The sequence below is a fragment of the Porites lutea genome, chromosome 2 (genome assembly GCF_958299795.1).
Source record: "Porites lutea chromosome 2, jaPorLute2.1, whole genome shotgun sequence".
NCBI classification, from domain to species: domain Eukaryota; kingdom Metazoa; phylum Cnidaria; class Anthozoa; order Scleractinia; family Poritidae; genus Porites; species Porites lutea.
Genome location: NC_133202.1, coordinates 22,981,414 through 23,004,634, shown reverse-complemented (window position 1 = coordinate 23,004,634; position 23,221 = coordinate 22,981,414). Strand labels below are relative to the sequence as shown.

The 23,221-nt window shown below is 39.0% G+C and overlaps 3 protein-coding genes across 6 annotated transcripts; 1 reads left to right on the top strand and 2 right to left on the bottom strand.

Moving 5' to 3' along the window:
* The first annotated feature begins 567 nt into the window (after positions 1 to 567).
* Positions 568 to 17,146, top strand: LOC140928047 (uncharacterized). 4 transcript variants are annotated; one of them, XM_073377768.1, is made up of 12 exons: positions 568 to 720; positions 2,619 to 2,742; positions 4,222 to 4,422; positions 5,125 to 5,304; positions 8,045 to 8,099; positions 8,692 to 10,736; positions 12,144 to 12,359; positions 12,959 to 13,062; positions 14,011 to 14,224; positions 14,609 to 14,788; positions 15,387 to 15,441; positions 16,224 to 17,146. In XM_073377768.1, the coding sequence occupies exons 6-12, from the start codon at positions 10,682 to 10,684 to the stop codon at positions 16,240 to 16,242; spliced, it is 843 nt and encodes a 280-aa protein (XP_073233869.1). In that variant the 5' UTR covers positions 568 to 720; positions 2,619 to 2,742; positions 4,222 to 4,422; positions 5,125 to 5,304; positions 8,045 to 8,099; positions 8,692 to 10,681; the 3' UTR covers positions 16,243 to 17,146. The 4 variants fall into 4 exon arrangements, with proteins under 4 accessions (XP_073233869.1, XP_073233868.1, XP_073233870.1 ...); XM_073377767.1 differs by having other exon boundaries at positions 5,086 to 5,304; XM_073377769.1 differs by lacking the exon at positions 2,619 to 2,742 and having other exon boundaries at positions 5,086 to 5,304.
* Positions 17,147 to 19,219: 2,073 nt separating this feature from the next.
* LOC140925859 (uncharacterized) lies at positions 19,220 to 19,810 on the bottom strand. Its single transcript, XM_073375704.1, has one exon. It carries the CDS (start codon positions 19,808 to 19,810, stop codon positions 19,220 to 19,222), a length of 591 nt encoding a protein of 196 aa, XP_073231805.1.
* Positions 19,811 to 19,844: 34 nt separating this feature from the next.
* Positions 19,845 to 21,146, bottom strand: LOC140925857 (uncharacterized). The gene has a single exon (XM_073375703.1). It carries the CDS (start codon positions 21,144 to 21,146, stop codon positions 19,845 to 19,847), a length of 1,302 nt encoding a protein of 433 aa, XP_073231804.1.
* Between the last annotated feature and the right edge of the window lie 2,075 nt (positions 21,147 to 23,221).

Genomic DNA, 23,221 nt, shown 5'->3' with positions numbered 1-23,221 from the left:
GGACCCATAGAAAAGTTGGTACGGACCAGATATTTTTGCCGCGTAAACTTTCCGTACCACGTTTTCATGAAACGGATCCGGACTCGATTTTTTCTGGCTTTTTGGCCATAGGCCGGACTATGGCCCCAAAACCGAAAAAACAAAACGAGTCCGGACCCCTTTTGCTGTTCGAAAGCGCTGTTTAAACGCATCTTCGTTCTGTACCATGTTCTTCATGTGAGACTGCCGTGCTTTACGGTGGTTTCGCGCATGTGTACCATTGCCCTTTTAAATCATGAGCCTAACCTGATTGTTACCAGTGTAAACGGTTAAAAAAATGGTCAAGACCACTTTTTAATGGGTCCGGACCCAGTTTTTTCTGTAGTGTAAATAGGCCTCAGTTCGCATACACTTTTGCCGTTTTTTTTTTTTACCTCGATTCGCAAATTCAGTACCTGACGCACTTCCTTGGCCAGCCCCACGTGTTCGCATTACCGCGATCTCCAGTATCAATTTGAAGATAAAATTACATAGAAACGAATAAACACGATCCAAGACAGGTCAAGTTTCAGACTCTTCAGACACTCTAGTCAGACTCTTCGCGGCATCGAAAGCTGTTGACCTTGAGACTTGCTTCCGCGTTCGAACACCGCTTTGCTTTATAGCAATTTTTCACGGACTAAGACATGTTGCCTCGACCAATCAGTGCAATTACTTTGGTGGTAGCTTTTATTTCATAAGGTCAGTAGCGATTACATTGTACATCTAGTCTCACTAGTAGCTTCGACTGCAAGCTCCAAGCCCTATATATTTTTCTGTAGCATTCAGTTGTAAAACTCTTTCTTCACTCCAAAATAGCAACAGTAGGCACCACTGACTATTTTAATAAAACATTTTGTCGACGAGAAGAAGGGTTAAAAATGCAGGATCTTTATTTGCAGGAAAACCCGAAATCTTTCTGTTTCTATTTTCATAATCGCAAGCTTAAATCTGAACGCGCGTAATTACAGAAATGAACTTTGAGATTGTCACGAGTTTGGGAGTTGTGTCAAAACAGAAAATAATAAAAGCAGTGATTCATGCAATATTCATCACCAGATGAAACACTGAGAAGAGAGAAGAAAATACGACGCGCAACGGAGAATTTTTGACGAACTTCGAGGTGTTTTATCTGGTGATGAATCACTGTGTCAGGGGCACCCAACGAGAATATAGTTCAAAACCACTTAAACATAGCACTGTTGAACGTATTCGAGTATTTAAACGGTAGCTGTAGGCATATTTTTATCCCCTAAAAATTTTCATTTGTTCGGATTTCCTAGCTGAAAGTCTAGTGATCCGAAAATTATAGGGATCAAATTAAGTTACCTTCACGAAAATTTCAGCCAGAAAAAAGGCCCCCGAAAAATTCTAGGTGACCTTTTTAGGGTAAAAATCTGTTAAAAGGGGGCAATTATACCATTTTTTAGATGTTCGAAATTCCTAGGAGAGGCAGACAAGTAAGAAATTGTGAATGTTCCGAAAATTCTAGATCTCAAATCGTCTTCCCAACAGATATTTTCCGAAAATTGGCGTTTGGTGCCCATGACTGTGTCGAATGCTTGATCAAACAAAATGATTTTACCAGGAGAAATTAAGGATGCAGAAATGAGCAATTTTTCATCTGATTTCAAAACACTCATTAAACATTAATTTACTTTGTATTTTATTTATGAATTATTGATGAGTTTGATATTTATGAAATCGGTGTAAATGAACCGTCCGTGTTTTTTTTGTGCGAAACGGAATACCAAGTAAGTGGAGAAACATGCCACGGGCGTGCTTGCATGTTGTCTGGGTTCAAACCTGTTTGTCTTTATTCTTACCACTTGTTTATCTTATTAGTAGTGATCAAAACAATTCTATATTTAATTCGAAAAAACCGTTGTCGGATAAACTACTATATTTTAATCACATTTGATTATTGTTATAGAAAATGCGTAATATAAATATTAAATATCATTAAATATTACTATACAGAAGAACCCCGTTTGAAGACGACTGTTCAACGATAAGTCTAAAAGGAGCCCCCCCCCCCCCCCCCCAAAAAAAAAAGAAGGAAAAAGAAAAATCTTCAGTTAACAGTTTTTTCGCTAAAGTTAAAAACTGCGCAGCCACTGCTTCAAAGCATTAAATTATCTGTGGCTTGGCAACCGGACATCTTTATTTACTAAGCATAAGCGTACATAAGCCAACATAAGCATTACTTAATAACCCAGTCAAAGAGGTGATTTTGTATTTGATTATGAATGACTTTAAACTGAAATAGGCATGACGAACCAAGATAATTTTTAGAATTTCCATGGTGTCTCCAAATTGGTAACATTGATAACATGTCTTTAATTGCTAACATTTTTGTCTTCAATTGGTTATTAAATGTCTTTCTGAAGTATAGCCCGCAAAGCTAGGTTGAGGCTTAATTTTCAACTCATTTTGTCGGTTATCTTTGTAAGGATTTGCTTTTGTTTATCGTGTGTCACTGGTACGCATTGGAGGTGCAATGCAAGTCACATTAGTACATAGAAACCGATAAACACGAGCAAAACATTCCCAATGCAAGTTTATTAGATTCGTTCATAGAACGTCAACGTTGCTTTCAGCTTTCCAGTTTCGAGATCTAGGCATCAACAACGCTTGAAGTTTATTTTCCTTGAGACATGTTTTCGGATTCATCAACCACGGCTGCCACTTTCGCGGCACTTTTAATGGTTTTCGTCTCACGGGGTAAGTAATATTTTATTTTTTAGTAATAGATAAATAATCGTGGATACGATTCTGAGAGGTTCGAAGCAAAATCGCTTTCAATTGAAACTTTCTAGGCACGAAGTTAACAACTCAGCACTGCAGAAATGGTCAGCCACTGAAACACTATTTTAACGGCTTGTTTTGTTGGTTGTGCGATTGGGGCAACATACTTAGAGTTAAAACATAATTTATTCAGAAAGAAAAACATTTTAGGTGGCAAAGAGTGTCTTGAGTATGTTGTTATGTAACCGCGATATTTCGTGATAACTTTTGACTGTTCCTTTAAAACTTTCTGAAAATCATTGAAATCCTAGTTATAGTTTCATATGGATATCCTTACCGCTAGCTCATGTTGACGGCACTGAAACACCGGGAACGTTTTTTCTGTCAACGAACATAGTGCCCTTTTATGTGCCAAATGACTTTTCTTACTTCCAGTGGCTGTCAATATTTTTGCATGCAACTTGCATTCCGTCCAGAACTTGGTGGAATTCAACAGGAACCTCACTTAGAAGCGTTGTTGTATCGATAAAACAAATGTAGTTAACAGTTTACCGAATCTAAGAAGGAGTGCCCGGACAAGGGGGGGGGGGGGGGGGGGGAGTGGGGTTGTTAGAAATGAGAGCCAATAACAGACCACTGTCGGTACGATAAGTCCTAGGTCTAGGCGTAAAGAAATTGTCCTCTGGAAACGCAATACTGAACTAAAAAGATTAATATTTGTGTTATTACAAGTAATTACAGGCTCCTAAATTGCTTAAGAAAGTAGTTTAAAGCGGCAGCTAGGATTTCCGTTAGGAGATTTGTCAATCATTTTAAAGGTCCAAATCTTCTCAATTTTTTCACGACCGAGCCTCTCATTCTTGCAAGTCGAAAGACCTTGATATTCTTTTTCAACTAGCAACCAAGGCAAATGCAGTTTAAATCATGTCAGTTAAATTAATTTTAAACCAATCAATAACAGTAAGTGATCACATGTTAATCAGTTATGGCGTTTGCCCGTTTTTGCTTTCCGCATTTTCTGTATTTTTCGAGGCTTAAAGCCAATGTTAAACAATTTTTTTAAAAAATCAAAACACTAAAAAAAACGGTGATTAATCGAAAAATACAAATAAGGACAAACATCTTATCACCAATCAGTCAAAGTAAAACGAAATTAAAACTTCCTCCTCCCACTCGACATTTTCATTACTTATTTTCGTTTTCACTAGAATCTTTTTTCAGAAGCTGGGCACAAATATCGTCAAGGCTATGATCGTTCCTTTTGAACTTTCTTAGGAGAAGCAACATCCTTGTACTCGTATCACAGCGTTTTCACATGCGTTTTAAATGCGCTCAAAGACGGAGCGAAGCTGCTATTTTCGCGGGAAAAACTGCTTTAAACTTCATTTAGTTTATGTATTTATCCGAAGAATGTAACGATCAAAAAACCAAACATCTGCTTTCATACTTTGACAGGGGTGTCTGGACAGAGTACCTCATTCATCCCCTTAGTACGTCCGTACTTTATGTCGACCCTATCAGCAACAGCAACCTCCACAGAGTCTGTCAGCTCGACAACATCTGGCCCCTCGATAACTGCGTCTGTAACCACCATGAATCCGACCAGTGAGGCTACGACTGAAGCGCCAACTGCGACTAAGGCGCCCTCCAGTAAGAGTAAGCCCCCTCGTTAAAGACAACAGCGAAAGCATGGGAAACATTATACTCTGGGTATTGTTAATCTTGACATGGTAATAAGGTATGGGGAATCACGCCTCTGGCCAGGGACAAGGCCAAGACTAGGCGACACTAGAAACGGGTGGGGGGACGAGTGGTAAAGCTCTTTACTCAGAGGGATCAAAGGTAGTGCGTGTAAACTCTTTAAATTTGTGTTGATATTTGCATAATCCCAAAGGAGGCGAGATTGCATCGCAGACTGTGCGCGACCGTCCCCTCCCTTCAGTAACAAATTTGCAGTCTTGTCACTGTTCACGATAGCTTATCATGTTGATATGAAAATTACTCCAGCCTGGAATGAACAGTGCCCCCAACCATAAAAAAAAATTGCGACTTTACGAAGCTTTATCCGTCCATATAATCTCAGTTTTCAACAAATCACTTCAAATTACTTTAAATTTACTGATCTAGGGCGTTCTTTCCAGCCGTGTTGTCAGATTCTCGCTAACTGGTCGCAGTCAAAAGTTGAAAAGCAAATAACCGTAAAAGGGTCACTGTATTTAATCGTCACCGAGTTTTTTGCGGTCCGAGTTTTGGTATGTATATAGCGTGCATACACCTTCATTCACAGCTACTCCCCTTCCCTTCTATCCCTTTCTCCAGACGCTTTCAACGGCCTATATAGCGTTTCTTATTCTGCAGGGGTAACGTTTGGGGACTGGAAAGCTAAGGACGGCGAGTGCAGCAAATGTTCAAGTGGAGGCGCTGGACCAATCACTCTTGAGAGAGAATGTAAACCCAAACTCCCTGCATACAGTTGCGATGGTTTCAATACCACGATGGAAGCTCAGGACTGTTTAAAATACTGCGATTCGAGTGCTGGTATGTAACAAGCGCGCATACATTCCGTAATGGTATGTATGATCTGACCGAAAATTAATTACAATATAGTTTACAGGCCCTATAGAGTGTTTTCAGTCACGTGGCCAGCATCTATGCAAGTTTATTGGAACAAAAGAAAGCGTTGGAAAGAAAAGAATTCAACTACCACAGGACCCGTTTGGGACACCAACAAGGCCGCCGTTTCATTGTTTTGGGACACCAATATGGCCGCTGAGAGGTCATGTGGAAACACTTTATATTCTCTTGTTGAGACCCCGTTTTGAACGGACAAATTTTTTACCTGTGCAACCCTTTTACACGGAATCGTCCAAATTCTGTTACAGATTGCAGTACTTTTTACATCTTAAAAACTTGCACGGTTCAGCGAGTCTCGTGTAAACCAGGGCGTAAGGAGCTAGGGCGTTGAAACGAGCGGGATCGAGCGATCTAGCTGTGATGCAAGGGTATGGGTATTACCAAAGAGACAAAACAAGATGGCGGACATTATACTGGACCGTCAGAGAGATTATCCAGCGAATGTTAGGCCCGGTTCAGACGCCGCTCCACTCATGCGCCGAACCTAACTGATGAATTAAGTACGGCAAAAGAGCGGCTTCTGAATCAATTTGGTACGGCAGTTTTAGTTTGGTGCGGCAAAAGCGTTAAGTTCGACAGAGTCTGTCGAACTTTGTCGAACTTAACTCAGGTTCGACACACGGTACGCCGTTTGAATCAGATGTCGCGCCAGTGTCGCTCCAAAGTCGAACTTATTCAGTTAGGTTCGGCACATGAAAAGTACGGCGTCTGAACCAGGCCTTAGCCATTTTCTCGTGGCATTCATTTGCTGCAAGCAACAACGAAGGAACAAATTATTTTTTGTCACGTTCGTTTTCTGTTTTGTTTAACTTTCTTCCTCCGCGGACAAATATCTGTATTGAAAATATTTTCCACCTCCGTGACGTGTAGCCTGCCTAACAAGCGTTTCTGCACGAGTTCGTCGACAACGTTGGGACGAGAGCAGCTTGCTCCTGCTCTAACTTTCGCGCAATAACTCGATAACGATTGGAAACGCATGAGTATACAACCAAAAACTACCCAGGGAGGGTAGGGTGGGAAAACTAGTAAATGCTGTTACTTATGACTGTTGCTAGCCAAGTATCTTGCAAATGAGACTATAAGATGCTGGGCCCTGAATTCACACAAACGTGCTTGTACTTTTACTGGCATTGAGTACAGAAGCTGATCGTAAAACCACTGGATACTTCGTGAGCGAAAAAACTTGATATGCCAGATGGAGAAGTACTCATTCTATGTAAAACTTGTACTCAGGTAAATGCTGTTTTAGTCCCAATACCCCCATGTTTGATATTTAGAACAGCATCACAAACCTGTCCTACAAAAAATCATAATAACAAACACATTATATGATATAATTTTACAGTGGAATCTTTGTGGGGATTTGAAAGCAAATTTCTCTATAGGCTTCATTCTATTTCTTTGCAACACAACCGTTAGATTTATAGCGCAGTGAAAGATAATTTGTTGTTGTTTATGTTTAGACTGTCACAAGAGATCATTCATATGCAATTTCGTAGTAGACCTTTAAAAATAGTCAAAACCTTCTTGGGTCACGTTTCTGTCAATAGAAATTTATTTACCATCTTAGTGTATATTGAAAAATGCAAAATTGCTGAATTAGGAAAATGAATTCTTTTATTTTACTAACAAGCTCAACGCCAACGTACACACCAAAAACCTTGCTATCGCCATTATGAAGACGTCACTTCAGAAGTTAAAAACCATGAAGGTTCATAAAAGTTCACTCCAAAAATTTGCATGCACAAACAAAATTTATAAAACCATTACATATTTTTTTTGTAGGCGTTTATTATCATTTGGTTTTGACTGGCAAGATAAAACGCGACCTTCAATCTGTAATGCTCCATAGGCCATTTTGACACCACATAAAACATAAAAAGCGAAAAAACACATTACCTTATAAGACTAACTATAAAATATCACCTAAATATTTTCTGTTCATCGTTTAGAAATACCCCAAATAAGAAATTTGATTATAGATTGTAGCGATCTAAAGATATAAAAGCAATAAATCCGAGCCTACCTCCAGCTAGACGGTGCCATTTTCTTGCCCTGACAGCGGATCGAGAGCGGAAAGGCGAACTAGTTCCAGTCGTACTTCGCATCACAGCTGAACCAGAGAGCGCGTGTGAGCGTTTCAACGCCCTAGCTCCTTACGCCCTGGTGTAAACAAAAGACTGATCCGTGAAAATTTTTATCCGTTTAAGATTTGTCCGGACAATCGACTCTTGTAAAAGGGGTCTAGAAAATAGGGTCTAGTGCCGCTTTTTTTGAGTTACTGTGGTTTAAAGGCTCACAATGAGATCAGATTGGCTGGCTGAGGCCACACTCACTTATATGCACAAGTTGCAAATAGAGTCTAATAAAAGCTTCGATTGGACCCATTCGTTGAGGTTCGGTTCAAACAAAAAAAAACAATTATCAGCAAACTATTTAGTACAGTATATGCTGCCGATTGTTTCAGACAAATCAGTTCTGTACTAAGCGAAGTTAAGGAGCAACAACCTAACATTGATTTAATGCATGGGATGAATGCACCTGATGCGTACATATTGGCTTGGCAACAATGTGTCAGCTCAATTTGAATGAGACTGGCCTGTATGTCTTTCTTTCTAACGATATCTTTTCCCTTTGTCTTCAGCCAACCGGAAGTTTACGTCCGTTTTCTTATGGCTGGGGGTACTCATATCTTTCAGGTAAGCTTCAGTTGATTCCGCTATTATCCTTCTTTCCTGTTATAGGTCAACAAATAATGAGTTAATATAAATTGTACTCACTATCTCTTTTCTCATTGGCTGACAGCCTAAAGTTAATTTATTTTGGAAATTAGTGCAACCTACAGATTAGTTAGTTATCTGCATGCTATCAGATTTTTGACTAAAGCTACGTGAAAACGGACGCAACAAGTCCCAACGTTGTTGCGCTAAACGTTTGATCAATTTCAAACTTTGCGCAACAATTCCCAACAACACGACACAACATGCGACAGGGTGTGCAAACGGACGCAACATGTAACATCCAACAATGTTGGGAGTTGTTGACCATCAATGTTGCGTCCGTTTGCACGGGGCTTAATCTGTAGGTTGTGCGCACAACGCCTAATTTCTAAGAGAAATGTCAAACTATGTTCCATGCGATGCTGTCGTTGTCCTTATTTTCTTCAAACCAATGTCAGCTTAGGCCTTCGACTTGGCTGATAACACCTACGTTGACCATGATTATTCCGGATATTACCAAAACGTCATCCAATAATTGTTTAAAATAGGTAAAAAATTCTTTCTCTTTCAGTACCAGCTTTACTATCTGGGAGTGAGTCATTTCCCTGACGGACGGGAATCAAGCAAGTCATCCAATTTTGTGTGAAAAAAGTATCTTTTTTAGGCCTTTTGTTAAGGTTACACTATCCTTTATGCAATTTTCGTATTTTGTATCACACCATTTTGTAAAGATTAGCGAATAGCTCTTTATTTGTAGTCATGCTGAAATTCCAGTCACATAATTCTTTGTATATTAACATAGCTTACCTCGCTCCAAAAAGGAATCAAGTCAACGTAACTTGTAAAAATGGTATTTTTAAGTCTGAATTTCGGCGTGGCATAATTGTTGGCAAGGTCATAAACGAACCATATTTTACTTTACAGAATTCTTTTCAGAAATGTATCAGATCTATTAGGGGACGTGTAAGCATCGTCATTTTTTATGGCTTTTGTCCCGGCTAAGATTACCCAGTTTTGAAAAAGCTGCAATTTCAGCTTTCGACGTTTGGATATCTTAACGACTTAAGACTGAAGCAGTTCCCTCTTAGGCTTTTGTACATTATGCTTTTGTTTTCCCATTTAAATGCTCCTTCTTAATGATTCATTTTCCCCTAAAATGCTTGGATAATGTTCATTGTACAGAGGCTTTTTCTTTTAAATGATCCTAATGTTTCAAGGGTCATGTTTATTTTATCTGGAAAAAAAGTATATTTTTCAGGAAAATGCCACTAACATACTCGAATAATGCTTGATGCTTTTGCCTTTCTAAAATGCTCGAAAAAAATGCCGGCGAAATGTACAAAAGCTTGTTCTCTCTGCATCTGGCGATATTACTTTTCTTTTTAAACCGTGGTAGACGTTTTGCCGTAATGCAACTCAATGTAAAGTTTCTAAGGAAAGAGACGAAATGCTTCCCCAAAATGATTGACAGCCTGCGAGTGACTAATAAGCAACCTCGCCGGCCATTATACAGGGGAGCCTCGATATAACAAAGGCCAAGGGGACTGGTAAAATTTGTTCGCTATAACGAGGCCTATTCGTTATGTTGAGGTTATTTTTCCGTGTATTTTACCATTACTGGGGTGAGAAAAATTGTTCATTATACCAAGGACTTCGTTATATAGAGGTTTTACAGTATATCAGCGATCAGTTTATGTCAGAAAATGTGTAACGAATAAATGTTGTTTGATTATTGGGTGTGAAAACTGTGTTTTGATTTGTTTAGAAATGAATTATCTGTTGTTCGTGTTGTGGAAGAGAGCTGCAGGAAGACTGCTAAAACTGCAATTTTCATAGTTAACTTTAGTTGACAACAAAAAAAAATATGGGTAAGGTTGACTTTCTAGTGGTGAAAAGTGAATGCTCTGCAAAGTTTGGACATCCATTTCCTTTTGTGAAACAGCATAGACTGCAATGAAGCCATTTATCCGATCAGCTTAGCAACTGTCATTTTGTTTTCAGTATTTTGTTCTAAAGTAAACAAAATGTGCAAACAATAATGGTGCAAAATATCCCTTCAGCTCAGATTACTTAGCTAGCCTATAAGTTGTTATCTCTTTGGTTTAATAAAATGTTTTGGAGTTTCGGTAATTGAATTGAAAGGATGGTATGGGACTGACACTGATGTAAGTGCAAGGTTAGTTCAGTTCTTTGAAAAGTGATAATCATGTTTCTCAGATTTAGACTTTTAAAGTACGCTTATCAACATGTATCAAGATTCAAACGAAATGTTAGACAAGGACCGATTTTAATTTGGACGATAAATCATTAACGGATAGTGACAGATAGTTTACACTGAAGACAATGAAGCTTGTTATTTTGAGCAATAAGTATGCATATACCGTTGATGCTGAGTACATAGAAACGCATGAATGAAATTGAACAGGCTACTGGGGAGCAAATTTAAAAGGTCAAGAGAAGTCTCACCTTATTCTTGTAGAACCAGTTCAAACGCTGCAGTGTAATTTTTTCATTCGAGTTCAAGGGCTTATCCCCACCCCGGACAAGAATTTCAAGTGAAAATGTCTGCTGTACCGCTCATGGCGACCGTGATTTTGGTGGTTTTTTGCTTAAAAGGTAGGTGATGTTGTCATTTACAAATAAATTGTTTATTCTATAAAAACACGGCAAGAAATAAATTTTACCTCGCATATAACTTCGACCCTCAAAGACGTTTTAATTTAGGATTCCCTTGGGTTGACGACTAAATGCTTATTTAAAGATAAACATGTGAAAGTAACAAGTAAAGCTTGGTACTGACCATTTTAATTTTCCCTGTCAGAAAATTGTACTGGGTAAGAGGGTACAGAATTATAGCAGATATATTTGGGAAATTTGACGACAAGAATTCTGCCACAGAAGGGCTAAAAAGCCACCCAAGGTGTATCTTTGCAGCAAAAAGGGGGACGTTTTTTTCTTTTTTAAGAAACACTCTGCGGTAGCCGGAACTGGCTTCAACCGCCCATGATTTTGGCATTAGGTTTAAACTTAAAGGGATAGTTGACTTACTTATATAATGAATTGAATAAGTTTTAGCATTTGAGGACTTGAAACTTCTCCATTACCGAATCTATTGTAGGAATAAATCTCTGAGATGACGGTCGTACCACTCAGGAAACGGGGATTTACGCTGGTCGTAAAATATGTTTGAAATAAGCGAGGACCATTCGTCGAAAACTTTCACGATTTTCAAGATTAAATGAAAAACAACCAGTTAGCCACAAATATCGACCAACTATTGTACCTCAAGAAAACTGAGGTATTAACTTTGTTTGCATTAATTGGATAAAAGCATGTTTTCATTTCAGATTTTGTGAAAGTTTAGAGAACATAGGGTTCAGTGCAACGTCTTTTGGCTTAATGTAAAGAAGAAGCCTCGGATACTTTCATCAGTTTGATTAAAAAAAGGAAAAAATCACATTTTTTGCCGAGTAAAAACAATATCAGTCTTTCCTGTCTTGTGTATTATAAAACTTGCCATTCTTAATTAAGCGAATAGACCCTTAGCAACACCTGGCAAACAATGAATTTGAGCCACGGATCTTAAAATCCGGAATACTAAACATGCAATTAATGCAGCTTTTATTATTTTTTTTCTGAGATCCTGTTTAGTCCACGTAAAGTAAAATCCCTTTAAGATTTTTCGTATAGAGTAGAGCTTTATAAATGGAAGAGGTTAATGCTTGTTTCTTGAGTTAGTTTTCAAAAATACACATCGCAGAGTTCAGTCACCCCCTGGTTGATACTGAAAAATCAATAAAATTTGAAAAAGCTTTGTGTGGGCATTTACAAAAGCATGGGTTTGTCCTTGAAAAGCTCAGAAGCCGGCAGTAATCCTTCGAGAAATAATTACAAAACTGTTTAATATATATGTGCAAGTGGCCACAAAGAAAACGCTTGACAAATTAAATAATCCGATTCTTTCTTAAAATCTGCTGTTATATTTACTGCTCTATAATAATAAGGTGTATGTTAATTTTCCAGATGGATCTGGACAGAATACTACATCTTTGCAATCAATGTCATCTTCACAAACAGTTTCTCTAACGACCTCATCCTCACAGCCTGCGGCTAACACACCGATGATGACCCCAACACCAACAGCCTCTCCGTCTCATTCCACAGTGGCTGCTATGAGCAGTTCAGTCTCTGTGAAAAGTTCTACCAGTGTGGTCCCCACTAAGACAACTCTAACAAAGTGTAAGAAAACCAAGAATATATTGCATTAAGAAATAAGAAAATTAAAGTAGATACACTGGTTGAGTTCCCTGATACAACCACCATTAATATTTGATATTAAACTGTTCAATAATCCGTTTTTCCATGACTGTCATTTCAGCACCAAAACCAAACGCCTGTGGCTTCTGGACTTACAATTGCTGGTTTGCACGTGACGTCACGGCGGCCATGTTGGAGGTCGAGAAAAAAAGCATTTCTCTCCTCTGGGAACTTAACTCTATTTTCATGTGAATTCTTCAAGAAAAAATTATATTGTATCGGACCTCCAACATGGCCGCCTTGTCACGTGGCTACAAACCAAGAATTAGAAAAACTTTGAGGCCATTTCTATGAGTGTAGACCAAGTTTTAAACGTCTACTTTCCAACAAACAAATCGCATGAAATCACGTGCGAAACAGAGTGTATTATGAGAGATTCCAAAAAAGATAAAAGCTACGATTTTAGTTGCCATTATTATATGCCGAAACTGAATAGACCGAATGCCAGATAACCGAATCAAAAGTAGATGATTCTGTCTTGATGGTCAACACTGTTGTTTTGAATTATTTTCAATCGTCAGCATGTGTCTCCGTCAGTTTTGTACTAAATTTCCAATGGAATGATTCCTACGCAAGCAATAACTCAAGGGAGTTCAAGTTACTAAAGCTCGGGATGGCGATAGTGGTGAGTGGCTCTGTAATTTACAATGAAAGTTGCATTATAAGCAGATTCCGTATCGATCATACATGAGCGTCAGTAAGTCATAAACATTTTTCATGCCATAACTTGTTGTGGAAAGTAATGACTTTCTCACAAAGTATCAGCCTTTCTCTCTCAATTGATGCAGTTATCTGTTGTCATGACCGAGGAGTCAGTAAGTAGAAGTTGTTTAATGAACGTTGCTGCTGTAGCCAGGTGACCCGTTGGTAGAAGTCTAACTGTATCGCTTTGTTGTTGTTGTTTTTAACCCTGTTCAAGTCGGGTTTTTTTTGGCATCTTGCGACCAGGGGTGGCTTAGGGGCTCCCCTCTATAACTTTAAAATTGACCATGAATACGGCCACCTGAAAAGCCTTGTACACAGAATAATGTACTGATCATTTCCAGCACCTAGGCATAACTGGCATGATTGACACAACGACGTAATTTGACGTCATTGTCATATCATATTATTGAATTGATTGGTGGAATTCAAATTCTATTCAAAGTAGCCATAAGCGAAAAATACTGAAATAGCAAGGTGTCTGATTAAAAATAAGAAGCTGGCAGACACGCTTATGGTCTTTAACAATAGCAGTGACGATGACGACTTGTATCATAAAAAAAGGGCTGGAGACATCCGCCATCTTGGATTTGCCATTTTGAATAAACTAAATGTACTCCGTTTTACTTAAAAACCCTAATAAAGCGAGGTAATGGTGATACAAAATTTGATCTATGCATAAACATGCTTGGGAAGCAAAAAGAACGTCTGCAGGTTATGAAATTCCAAACACACCTCCCCCACCATTGCCAATCCGAATAGGATTACTTCGAGACTGGATGATTACCATTTGCTATAAAAGCGTAAACTCTACCAATTAAACTCCGTTAAAGCAGTAATCTCTCACCCAATATCCTGAATTTACTTACAGATGAGTCAACGATACAACGATACAAACAAATACGGTGATGTTCGAGTAACGGATCTGTCGCTAAGAGAAAAAACAAGAAGAGTGATGTTATCCTTTCGACTTTGCATGGTGTTAAAGAAAGCTGGCTCTGAATTCACTGAAGACATATTTATGAAGGAAGTAAAGACTGGCAAATATTTTACAGGTCTTCAAATCATAGAATTCAAGGCATTTGGTAAGTCACATTCAGTCGAGAGGTCTTTGTTCACGGCTAGAAGCAATAACTACAGAAACAGCATCCTACAAGAAAGCACCAGCTGGGATCTCAAATGAAGGTTTTAAGCTGAAAGGGCATATTTAATGCATTATAATCCCAACAAAGGTCAAACTCTCACATCAGAGAGTACTTGATAATTATTGGGAAGCCTGTGGCAATGCCTTATCTAAATAGTGTTCGTCGTCTTTGCTGCAAAAAGATGGCCGGGAGGGACCACTTTGTCCGTCCTCATGGGATGATGCCTGATCTTTAATAATTATTAAAGGGAAGGGTAGGTCATTCCAGATATACAGGCTTGGAACAAAAATTGTGGAATGCATTATTTAGCCTTTAACTTTCTAGGGGTAAAGCTCACAAACTGGAAAGCTAAAGATGGCGAGTGTGCAAAGTGTTCACAGGGAGGAGGTGGTCCGTTTGTGATAGAAGCTGGCAAATGCGAGCCAAAAGCTGGATACAGCTGTAACGGTTTCAAGAAAATGGAAAAGTCAAGTGATTGTGTCAAATACTGTGATTCAAATGTTGGTAAGAAAAAATAATATATTGACTAATAATAATAATAATAATAATAATAATAATAATAATGATCATAATGAGTCTTTATTCCACCAAAAGATAAAACTACATATCTTATGTTACAATTTGAGAAGATAAAAACTATGATAAAAATATCTACGTTACATTAAAAAAAAGTGTATCATTACAATAAATGGAGGAATGAAGGAGTCGCCCCATGCAATTGCTGAATTTTACGTAAACCTAAATAAATTCAAAATTATAGGCTTGTTTTCAATCATCCATGTCGCCATGACAATGATCGAAATCCTTTCGTTTAACCCAATAAATTTTATTTATAAATACATTTTGTCCGTACCAAATGTGAGATTTACACCTGCCACAAGTCTTAGTTATAACATCCCAATAAATGATGCGACTCACAACCCATCAAACTATGCTCAGCTTCCTTAAGAGTAATGACATTCTCATGACTCGACTTACGCCGTACGATAAACGCCAAGGATCAAGATGGCTGCATAGGAGGTGAAAAGTATGTCAGTCGATAATAAGCAAGCAATTTTTTAATTTAAATTCTTCTTACTAACATCACGATTTTTTTTTTCAGCGGCTGTAACACTTTCTTCGTCTGTCTTTATACTGGGAATCCTTTTTTCTTTCAGGTAACTTGATTTCCTTAACCTAATTAAGCTAATTTAAGCTAAGCAAGGATACAACTGGCTCCAGTTTGTCCAGATACCTGTTACACCGTTAGAGACTGAATTAATATTGAACTTGATGCGGAGGAAATAAGAGAAAGGACAGTACACTGAAATAGTCGATCAATAAGATTTCGCCCCATGTAATGGAGTCCAAGAAAGTCAGTTGGATTCTTGATTCCACGCCGTAGAATCCAGATTCCTAGTACTGGATTCCAGTCTTCGTCAGTGGAACTTGGATTTAGTGGGATTCCAGATTCGTTTAGCTGTATTCGGGATTTCAAAGCCAAGGAATTTGGGTACCAGAATCAAAATTTTTCCGCATTCCGGATTCTGGATTTCACAAGAACAACTTTGCCGGATTCCGAAATCCGAATTCCCTTACATGGGGTGAATCACAGATTACTAAAGCTGTAACTGAAGTGCAATTAAAGTTATGAAATACAGTGGACCTTCTCCACAAGGAGACTGCAGAGACTGTTGTAGGGAGTTGCTCATTTTACTGGAAGGTTAAAAGCATTTTGGTCTCAGTAGAGGGCGGGAATAATTCCATTGTTTTCAAGACCTTTGACAGTGAGTAAATGCGCTGAGGAAGAAGACGAGAAGAAAGGAAAGTAGGCCGTTGTAGTGAAGTTACCATTTCTAAGCTTTCGATTGCAGTGCATGTTGAGCCTACAAATACGTCTTAATTAGAGAGACTCTTTTGACCTGGGCGTTTCTAAAAGCATGGCCTTTTTCTTTTGCAGCTTTAATATGTGGAAGTGACTGAGTCGTTTCGAAGATAGTGGAAACGAGTCAAACCGGAACCTGAATTTTTCAAAATCCTGTTTGTTTATCAAAAGGAAGCTTTAGCACCAACGACGGCGACGGCTACGAAAACGTCACTTAAAAAGTGAATTCGCGCTACTTCAAACTTCATCGCGCTTATTCCATCTCGTTTAATTCGTTAAATGTTGGCAATTTTTTCTGAAGTTAAATTCTAAACGACTGTATCAAAGTTCAGGAAAAGAAGAAGAAAGTCGTCGTCTTGTGTTCGCGTCCTCGACAAAACGTGAAATTAGGCACTAGGGAGATCAAGAGTCACGTTTACGGCAAACAGGCAAACGTCAAATTCAAGTTAAGAATTTCTCAGAATAGAAAATAAGCAGATAAAAACTGTTCAGGAAAATTCTTATGGATAGCACTGGCATGAAACCGCTTATTTTTTGAGTAGAAATAATAAACAGTTAACGACAATTAAGGGGAAAACTTGGTCATGTGGTACTACTTTCGTTTGGCGAAAACCTGACTCTTAATCTCTCTAATTTCACGTTGTAGTCGTGCAGCCACGGCAAAGAAATGTAAGGAAGCTTGATGCACGTGTCATGTTTTTGTTTTGCGAATCTAAACCTATTGCTTTTCTGCTTTTTCGTTGCCGTTGCCGTTGCCGTAGTCGTTGCTAAGCTCATTTTTGAAAAAAACTCTCCTCTCCTGCCAGGATTTCTACTTCGCGTTAACTCCCTGTTCTGAATACAACAGTACAACTCAGAATACAATTTTATGTAAAAATTCGATCGCATTTATTTTTTTAGTCATAGGACTTTAGTTTAAGCGCTAAGTCTGATTTTTTTCTTTTTCGTCTTCGATTCTTAGTGTGCAATATACAAATTAAACATATTATTATTCAGAAGAGTGCGATCTGTAAACAGCGGAAAGGTGTCTTTGAGATCATAACATACTAGTTACCGTCACAGATTTTTTGGGGGTTTTTATTTGGTAAAACAATTTATGTTTATTATTGATCATCATATTTAACTCTCTTTTCGTATCATTTCAGCGAACCCTATTAATATACAAATCACTATTAAAAGAAACTGTAATTGAACACTGCAAATAGCAACCCTACGCAATATTTTAATCTTCACTGAAACTTCAAAGAAAAAATCAAAATCACTTAAAAAGCAGAGTTTGTAATTATTTTATCTTATAGAGAAATAGAGAAATGCACTTATTATTATTATTATTATTATTATTATTATTATTACTATTATTATTATTATTATTATTATTAGTAGTAGTAGTAGTAGTAGTAGTAGTAGTAGTAGTAGTAGTAGTAGTATCATTATCATGTTGGCTCGAGAGATCACGACATAAATAATTGATTTGAAGTCGCAGTCTCGTAAAACAGAAATAAAAAGGAAAACATTTTCCAAACATGACTGATGGATCTATGTTCATGATTTGCCTGTTACTCGGTAGTTTGAGGATACGAAGAAATATTCATTGCAGCAAATAGTCTTCATCAAATAGCAATTGTCATCTGTTTAGTTGTGTTTTTGTTGTTCTTGGTATGTTTTTAGGCAGAGGTTCGATTTTCTCTTCGCAAAATGAGCGACATCTCTAATAGCGCAACCTCGTCCCCAGGTCCTCTCAGTTTCCGCTGTTGACGTCATGGCAGCTATATTTGATGTCCCAAAACAATGAAACGGCAGCCGCCGTGTTGGTGTTCCAAAGTTTTTTTTTTTTTTCTTATGTCAGGGGCGTAACGTGACCATTTTGACACGTGCGCACACGGTTCTATATGGTTTTAAAAACGTCGTACAAAACAGCGTTTTTGCTTTCCTTAACTACAGAATTGGCAGTTTATGTATCGGTCAAATCCAAGCTTCAACATCCCGCCCGGGCAACCCCCCCCCGGGCCAAAATGCCGTTCAAATGCCCCACACTAGGGTCCATTCAGGTAATCAAATGCCCCCACCCCGAGGACATTTCACAGGCACATAAATGACAGAAGGACGGCAGAAACGCCAAATGCCTTCAGATGTCCAACAAAATCTTCATAAATACAGCAAATAATTCGCATTCAATATATCAAAAACTGAGAAACACTGTTAGCGTATTTACTACGAACAAACGTCTCGTGCAAAGCGACGGAAAATGCTGCTACAAGGTCACTAAATGCTCAGCCTTTCTTCGTGTGTCATGCAACGTACGAAGCGTCCTATAAAAAAATCCCACCTATCATGACCCTTCACTGACATGCATCATCGTTCACCTTATTAATAAACATGCACGAGGCATGTCAAAGTAATCGACCTCTGTTGAGCTTTATATTGCTGTATTGAATCGCCGGTATAGGTATTTCTTTGTATTAATATCAGTTCATATATTCAAAGCCTGAATCCAATGTTACAAAAGTCAAAATTTAAATACCTTCAAATAAGGCACAAAGCTTGTTTAAGCCCTTTCCTTGTAACCAGTTGGCCACAAAGGCACAATCTTTTCCGAGTTTCCAGATCACGTGACGAGTTTTCCCGCCACAATGACGCAATAATTTTCTAACACACTCCCCGCCTGGATTGACACAAGTCAATCAACAGTGAAAGGAATAGAATAACAGATGAAAGGAAAAGAGTTCGCTGTTCATGACTTAATCTTAATGTTCACTAACGTGCTCCTGTTCAGCATTTCCCACGAAGGTAATAGGGAAATCAGTGTTTCTGTTCTGACATAGGACAGTAACTCCATTGTTCAGGTGGCGAATTTCGTCTGATTTCGCCACCCGATTACCCACAAACTGCTTGTATTCTTATCAGTGTTACTAATCCACTACAAAGAAATCATAGAATCCGTCCAATTGACTACGTCATTAACTTTCACAACGTAACCATGATGGCTCCATTGCTCAGGTGGCGAATTTCGTCTGATTTCGCCACCCGATTCCCCACAAACTGCTTGTATTCTTATCAATGTTACTAATCCACTACAAAGAAATCATAGAATCCGTCCAATTGACTACGTCATTAACTTTCACAACGTTTTCTAAAGCTCGATTAACACTCTTCACCAATCTTGACGCAGTAAGGTTAGACAAGAGTTCTAGACGTGGTATAGTTTGCTTATCCAACGGCGTTACTCGGATTTTTGACGCCATAATCTCACATTCAACTCTTGACTCATATTCTACTCTCATGTAAACAACGGCTCCGTAAGCCTTTTTAGACGCATCTGCAAAACAATGAAGTTGGAGCGATTTAACTTCATTCCCACCGAGACCTTCAGAGTAACACCTTTTAAACCTCACTCTTCCAGCTAGTCTTAGGTCAGACAAATTTGACAACCACTCTTGATTGAGTTCGGTATCCACTAACTCGTCCCAGTCCCTTTGTGCCTTGCACAGTTTTTGAAACATAATCTTGAAGGGTAGAGCAACTGGACATATTAACGCCAAGGGATTAAAGAGTCTCGTAGCAGTATTGAGAATCAGTCTTCTTGTGGCTGGCTGAACGTCCACACCCTCCAATACCTTAATCAAGTCATAGATCAGTTCATCTTGGTTAGGGTTCCAAAGCATTCCCAAGACCTTCTGTTCTTTCTCAGTACCTTGCTTAGCCTTGCTTAAAAACTGACTTTGAGAGGCTTTCATCTTCCTCTTGAACACATTCTTTACTGTTTATAGCAAAGTCTCCAAAGACGGCTGCATCTTGTTTCAGGGATTGCAAAAGACTTGCTGAGTTGCTGTTCCACTTCCTCATATTGAACCCTCCTGATTTGAGACAGAGTTTTATCTCCTTCGACAAATTAAAAGAAAAGGCATTGTACACATCCTTGGCCCCAGAAACGAAGTCATCTACATACAAAGACTTCAGAAGCTCAAGTGCAAGAGCATTGTCATGCAGCATACATGTATTAACATGGTGTCTGATAGTAGCATTGAGAATGAAGGGGCTAGCATTCACTCCAAATACAACTCTTGTGAAGCGAAGTAACTTAATCTCAGGTGATTCCTTATGGACATCATCTACCCATAGAAATCGTAAAAGGTCTCTGTGTCCTGGATCAATCTCAATATTCAAAAATGCCTTCTCAATAGCAGCAGTTACAGCAACTTCATGAACTCTAAATCTCAGCAAAATGTCCAGTAGAAGAGAATTTAATGAAGGTCCGACATGCAGACAGTCATTTAAGCTTGGTCTAAACACCTTAGATGAGGCATCGTATACAACTCTCACCTTTGTTGTATCTCTGTCAAGTCTCACAACTCCCCTGTGTGGGAGATAGTGTACATTTCCAGGTTCTAGGACTTGATCTTGCCGCACTTCTTCAACTACTCCACTTTCTAATGGTTGGGTCTTAAGATTCTTCACCACAGTTGCCAACCTTCGTGATGCATTTGTGTAATTATCTGACAGCATAGGCTGATTGTCCTTGAATGGTAGCTTGACTTGGTATCTTACACCAGTGAATCTTATCTCATTAGAAAACTTGTCATGAACTGAACTTTCAGTGTCCCTTATGCCTAAGGTCTCCAAGTCCCATAATTTCTGCAAATCATCTTGCCCACGGCTGGTGTCAGCTGACGCAATCTTCAAAACATGTATAGCACTTAGATTCAAGGTGCATGACTCCGTCATTGCTGGAACTGCAGCTGGTCCCGACAGTATCCATCCCAACTTGGTCTCAAGAGCTACAGGTCCAGAAGGATCTCCCCTGATTATTCCTCCAGTGAAGAAAGACCAGTAGTGATCTGCTCCTATTAGTAAGTCAACACTAACTGTTCCACTAACAGCTCCACATGCAAGCTGTAGCCCTTGAAGGTATGGATAGCATTCTACTGCACTTTGAATTTCTTGGTTCGATACTGGACTGCATATTGCTGGTTCAACGTAAGCAGTGACGCACACACTCATTGCATCTATTGTTCTGATGCACAGTTGCACAATGTCACATTCCTTTACAGAAGCTGAGTTGTCACCAAATGTTTTGATTAGCAAGGTTTCCTTACCAACAGTAGCTATAAGTTTAACTGCTCACGTGTCTTGCTGTTTATATAAGATCTCTGGCTACAAGAGTAAAAAATGACTTGAGTATACATTCCAGTTTCCTGATTACCCGGTCTAGAAACAAAGGCTTGGGCAGTCTGCAACAGTACAGAGTTATTATTGCTGCCAACATGCATTGTTGATGTTCCAACATCTCTGGATCTCTCCTGGGAAGTTTCAGATCTACTGGGTGATGCTAATTCAGCCCCTGAACTGCTAGGTTGGACAGGCTTCTTAGGGTTTTCACTGATGGCCACATGATGTCTAGCTCCACAATTAAAACACTTGACCTTTGACTGACACCCTGGCGTAATATGCACTGCTTTCAAGCAAACAAAACAACTGCCACTTCGTCTCAGTATAGTTCTTCTGGCCTTTGGTTCAGTAATGGTACTACAGGTGATTGACTTGTGATTTTTCTTGCAAAAGACACATTGCAGAGTACACTCTTCACCGCCCGCATAAAGGGCAGATGAGGAAAGGGGCTGTTTGAATCTTCCCTTGTGCTGGTCAAAACTAGGGTTAGAATTGACTGGACTACTTATTTTCACTGCATTACACCTTTCTCTTGCCTCCAACTCAGATTTCACTGCATTTTACATGACATCAAGGTCCCAAGTTTCTTTACTGCCAAACTTGCGACTGATGATTAATCTCAACTCAGAAGGAATTTTTGCCAAAGGACTCTGATTCGATGCCTAGTGCTTTCAAACTTCGAATGTTTATCTAAATCTTGTCATACAAATCACGGAGGTTCTCGTTTCATGCACTGAACTGACTATTGGCAATTTCAACAAAGCGCCCATGTAGTTAGAAATCAACAGCTGTGGTTTACCAAATCTATCTCTAAGAATATCAATAGCCGTTTCGTAATTATCTTCAGTGATAGGCAACCCAGTAATTGCAGATTCGGCTACGCCTGTCACACAACTCTTCAAAGGTGAATTTTTGGATTCTTTAAATGTCAGTGTTTCTGTTGACTGCAGATTTAAAAGTGTCCCAGAAACTCTGCCATTCCTCGTATTTGCCTGAAAATGACTTTAGTTCAACTTTAGGTAGCTTCACTTTCACGCCCTTATTGCTTTTGACACTGTTATTAATTTGACTGAAGCTTGGTGAAGTTCCCAGGTGTACGCTATTTTTAGCATCCTCTAAACTCAAGTCAATTCTAGCCAAAATAAGGTAAACCACAATCTTCGACTTCTTTCTCAATGTCTCTCCCCTTAGTGTTTTCAGAATTGTTTCGTCCAGCTTTTGGATGGTTTCTAGCCTTTCATTCAGGGTGAATTTCAATCCCATAAGTTTTTTCCCTTGATGAATCTTCCACGTGATCGGCAGTCTGCTCGACTAAGATGCTCGTCGCACCTTTTCTCCACAAAAGCTCTGTGGGCATTTCTAATTCTCTTTTCTTTTTCGTTGTCCATTGTTTTCGTCTTGTACTGTAATCCTGCTCTTGACGATTAATTGATTAATCTTGTTTCGCCGATCCGGCGACTGCGATGGACCACGTCACAAATTATGTGTGATACAATCAGTTCTCTTTAGCTTTAATTCTTCACTCCACTGAAAGTATATTTCTTCACATGTTCATATTTTAGAATTCTGTACTCTGTTCTACACTTAAAGGATTCATCGACATCAATTCGCGCAAAAATTCCAATATCTACATTCAATCTTCACACTTGATCAGCTCCACGACTCCGAACGACTACACAGTTCCTAGACTCTCGTGCAAAGTTTTTAGATCACGTGAAGAGTTTTCCCGCCAGGTGACGCAATAATTTTCTAACAGGCTTGCCACGCCAGAGATTTCACATGAAATCGAGGGTGCAGTCCAAATTCCCAACCCCTAACGCATGGGTATCAAATTCGCCACCCCTGGAAGACTCTGATAATTAAATTCCCTCCTCCCCCGGACGGCAAAGGTGTCAAATGCTCGGGGA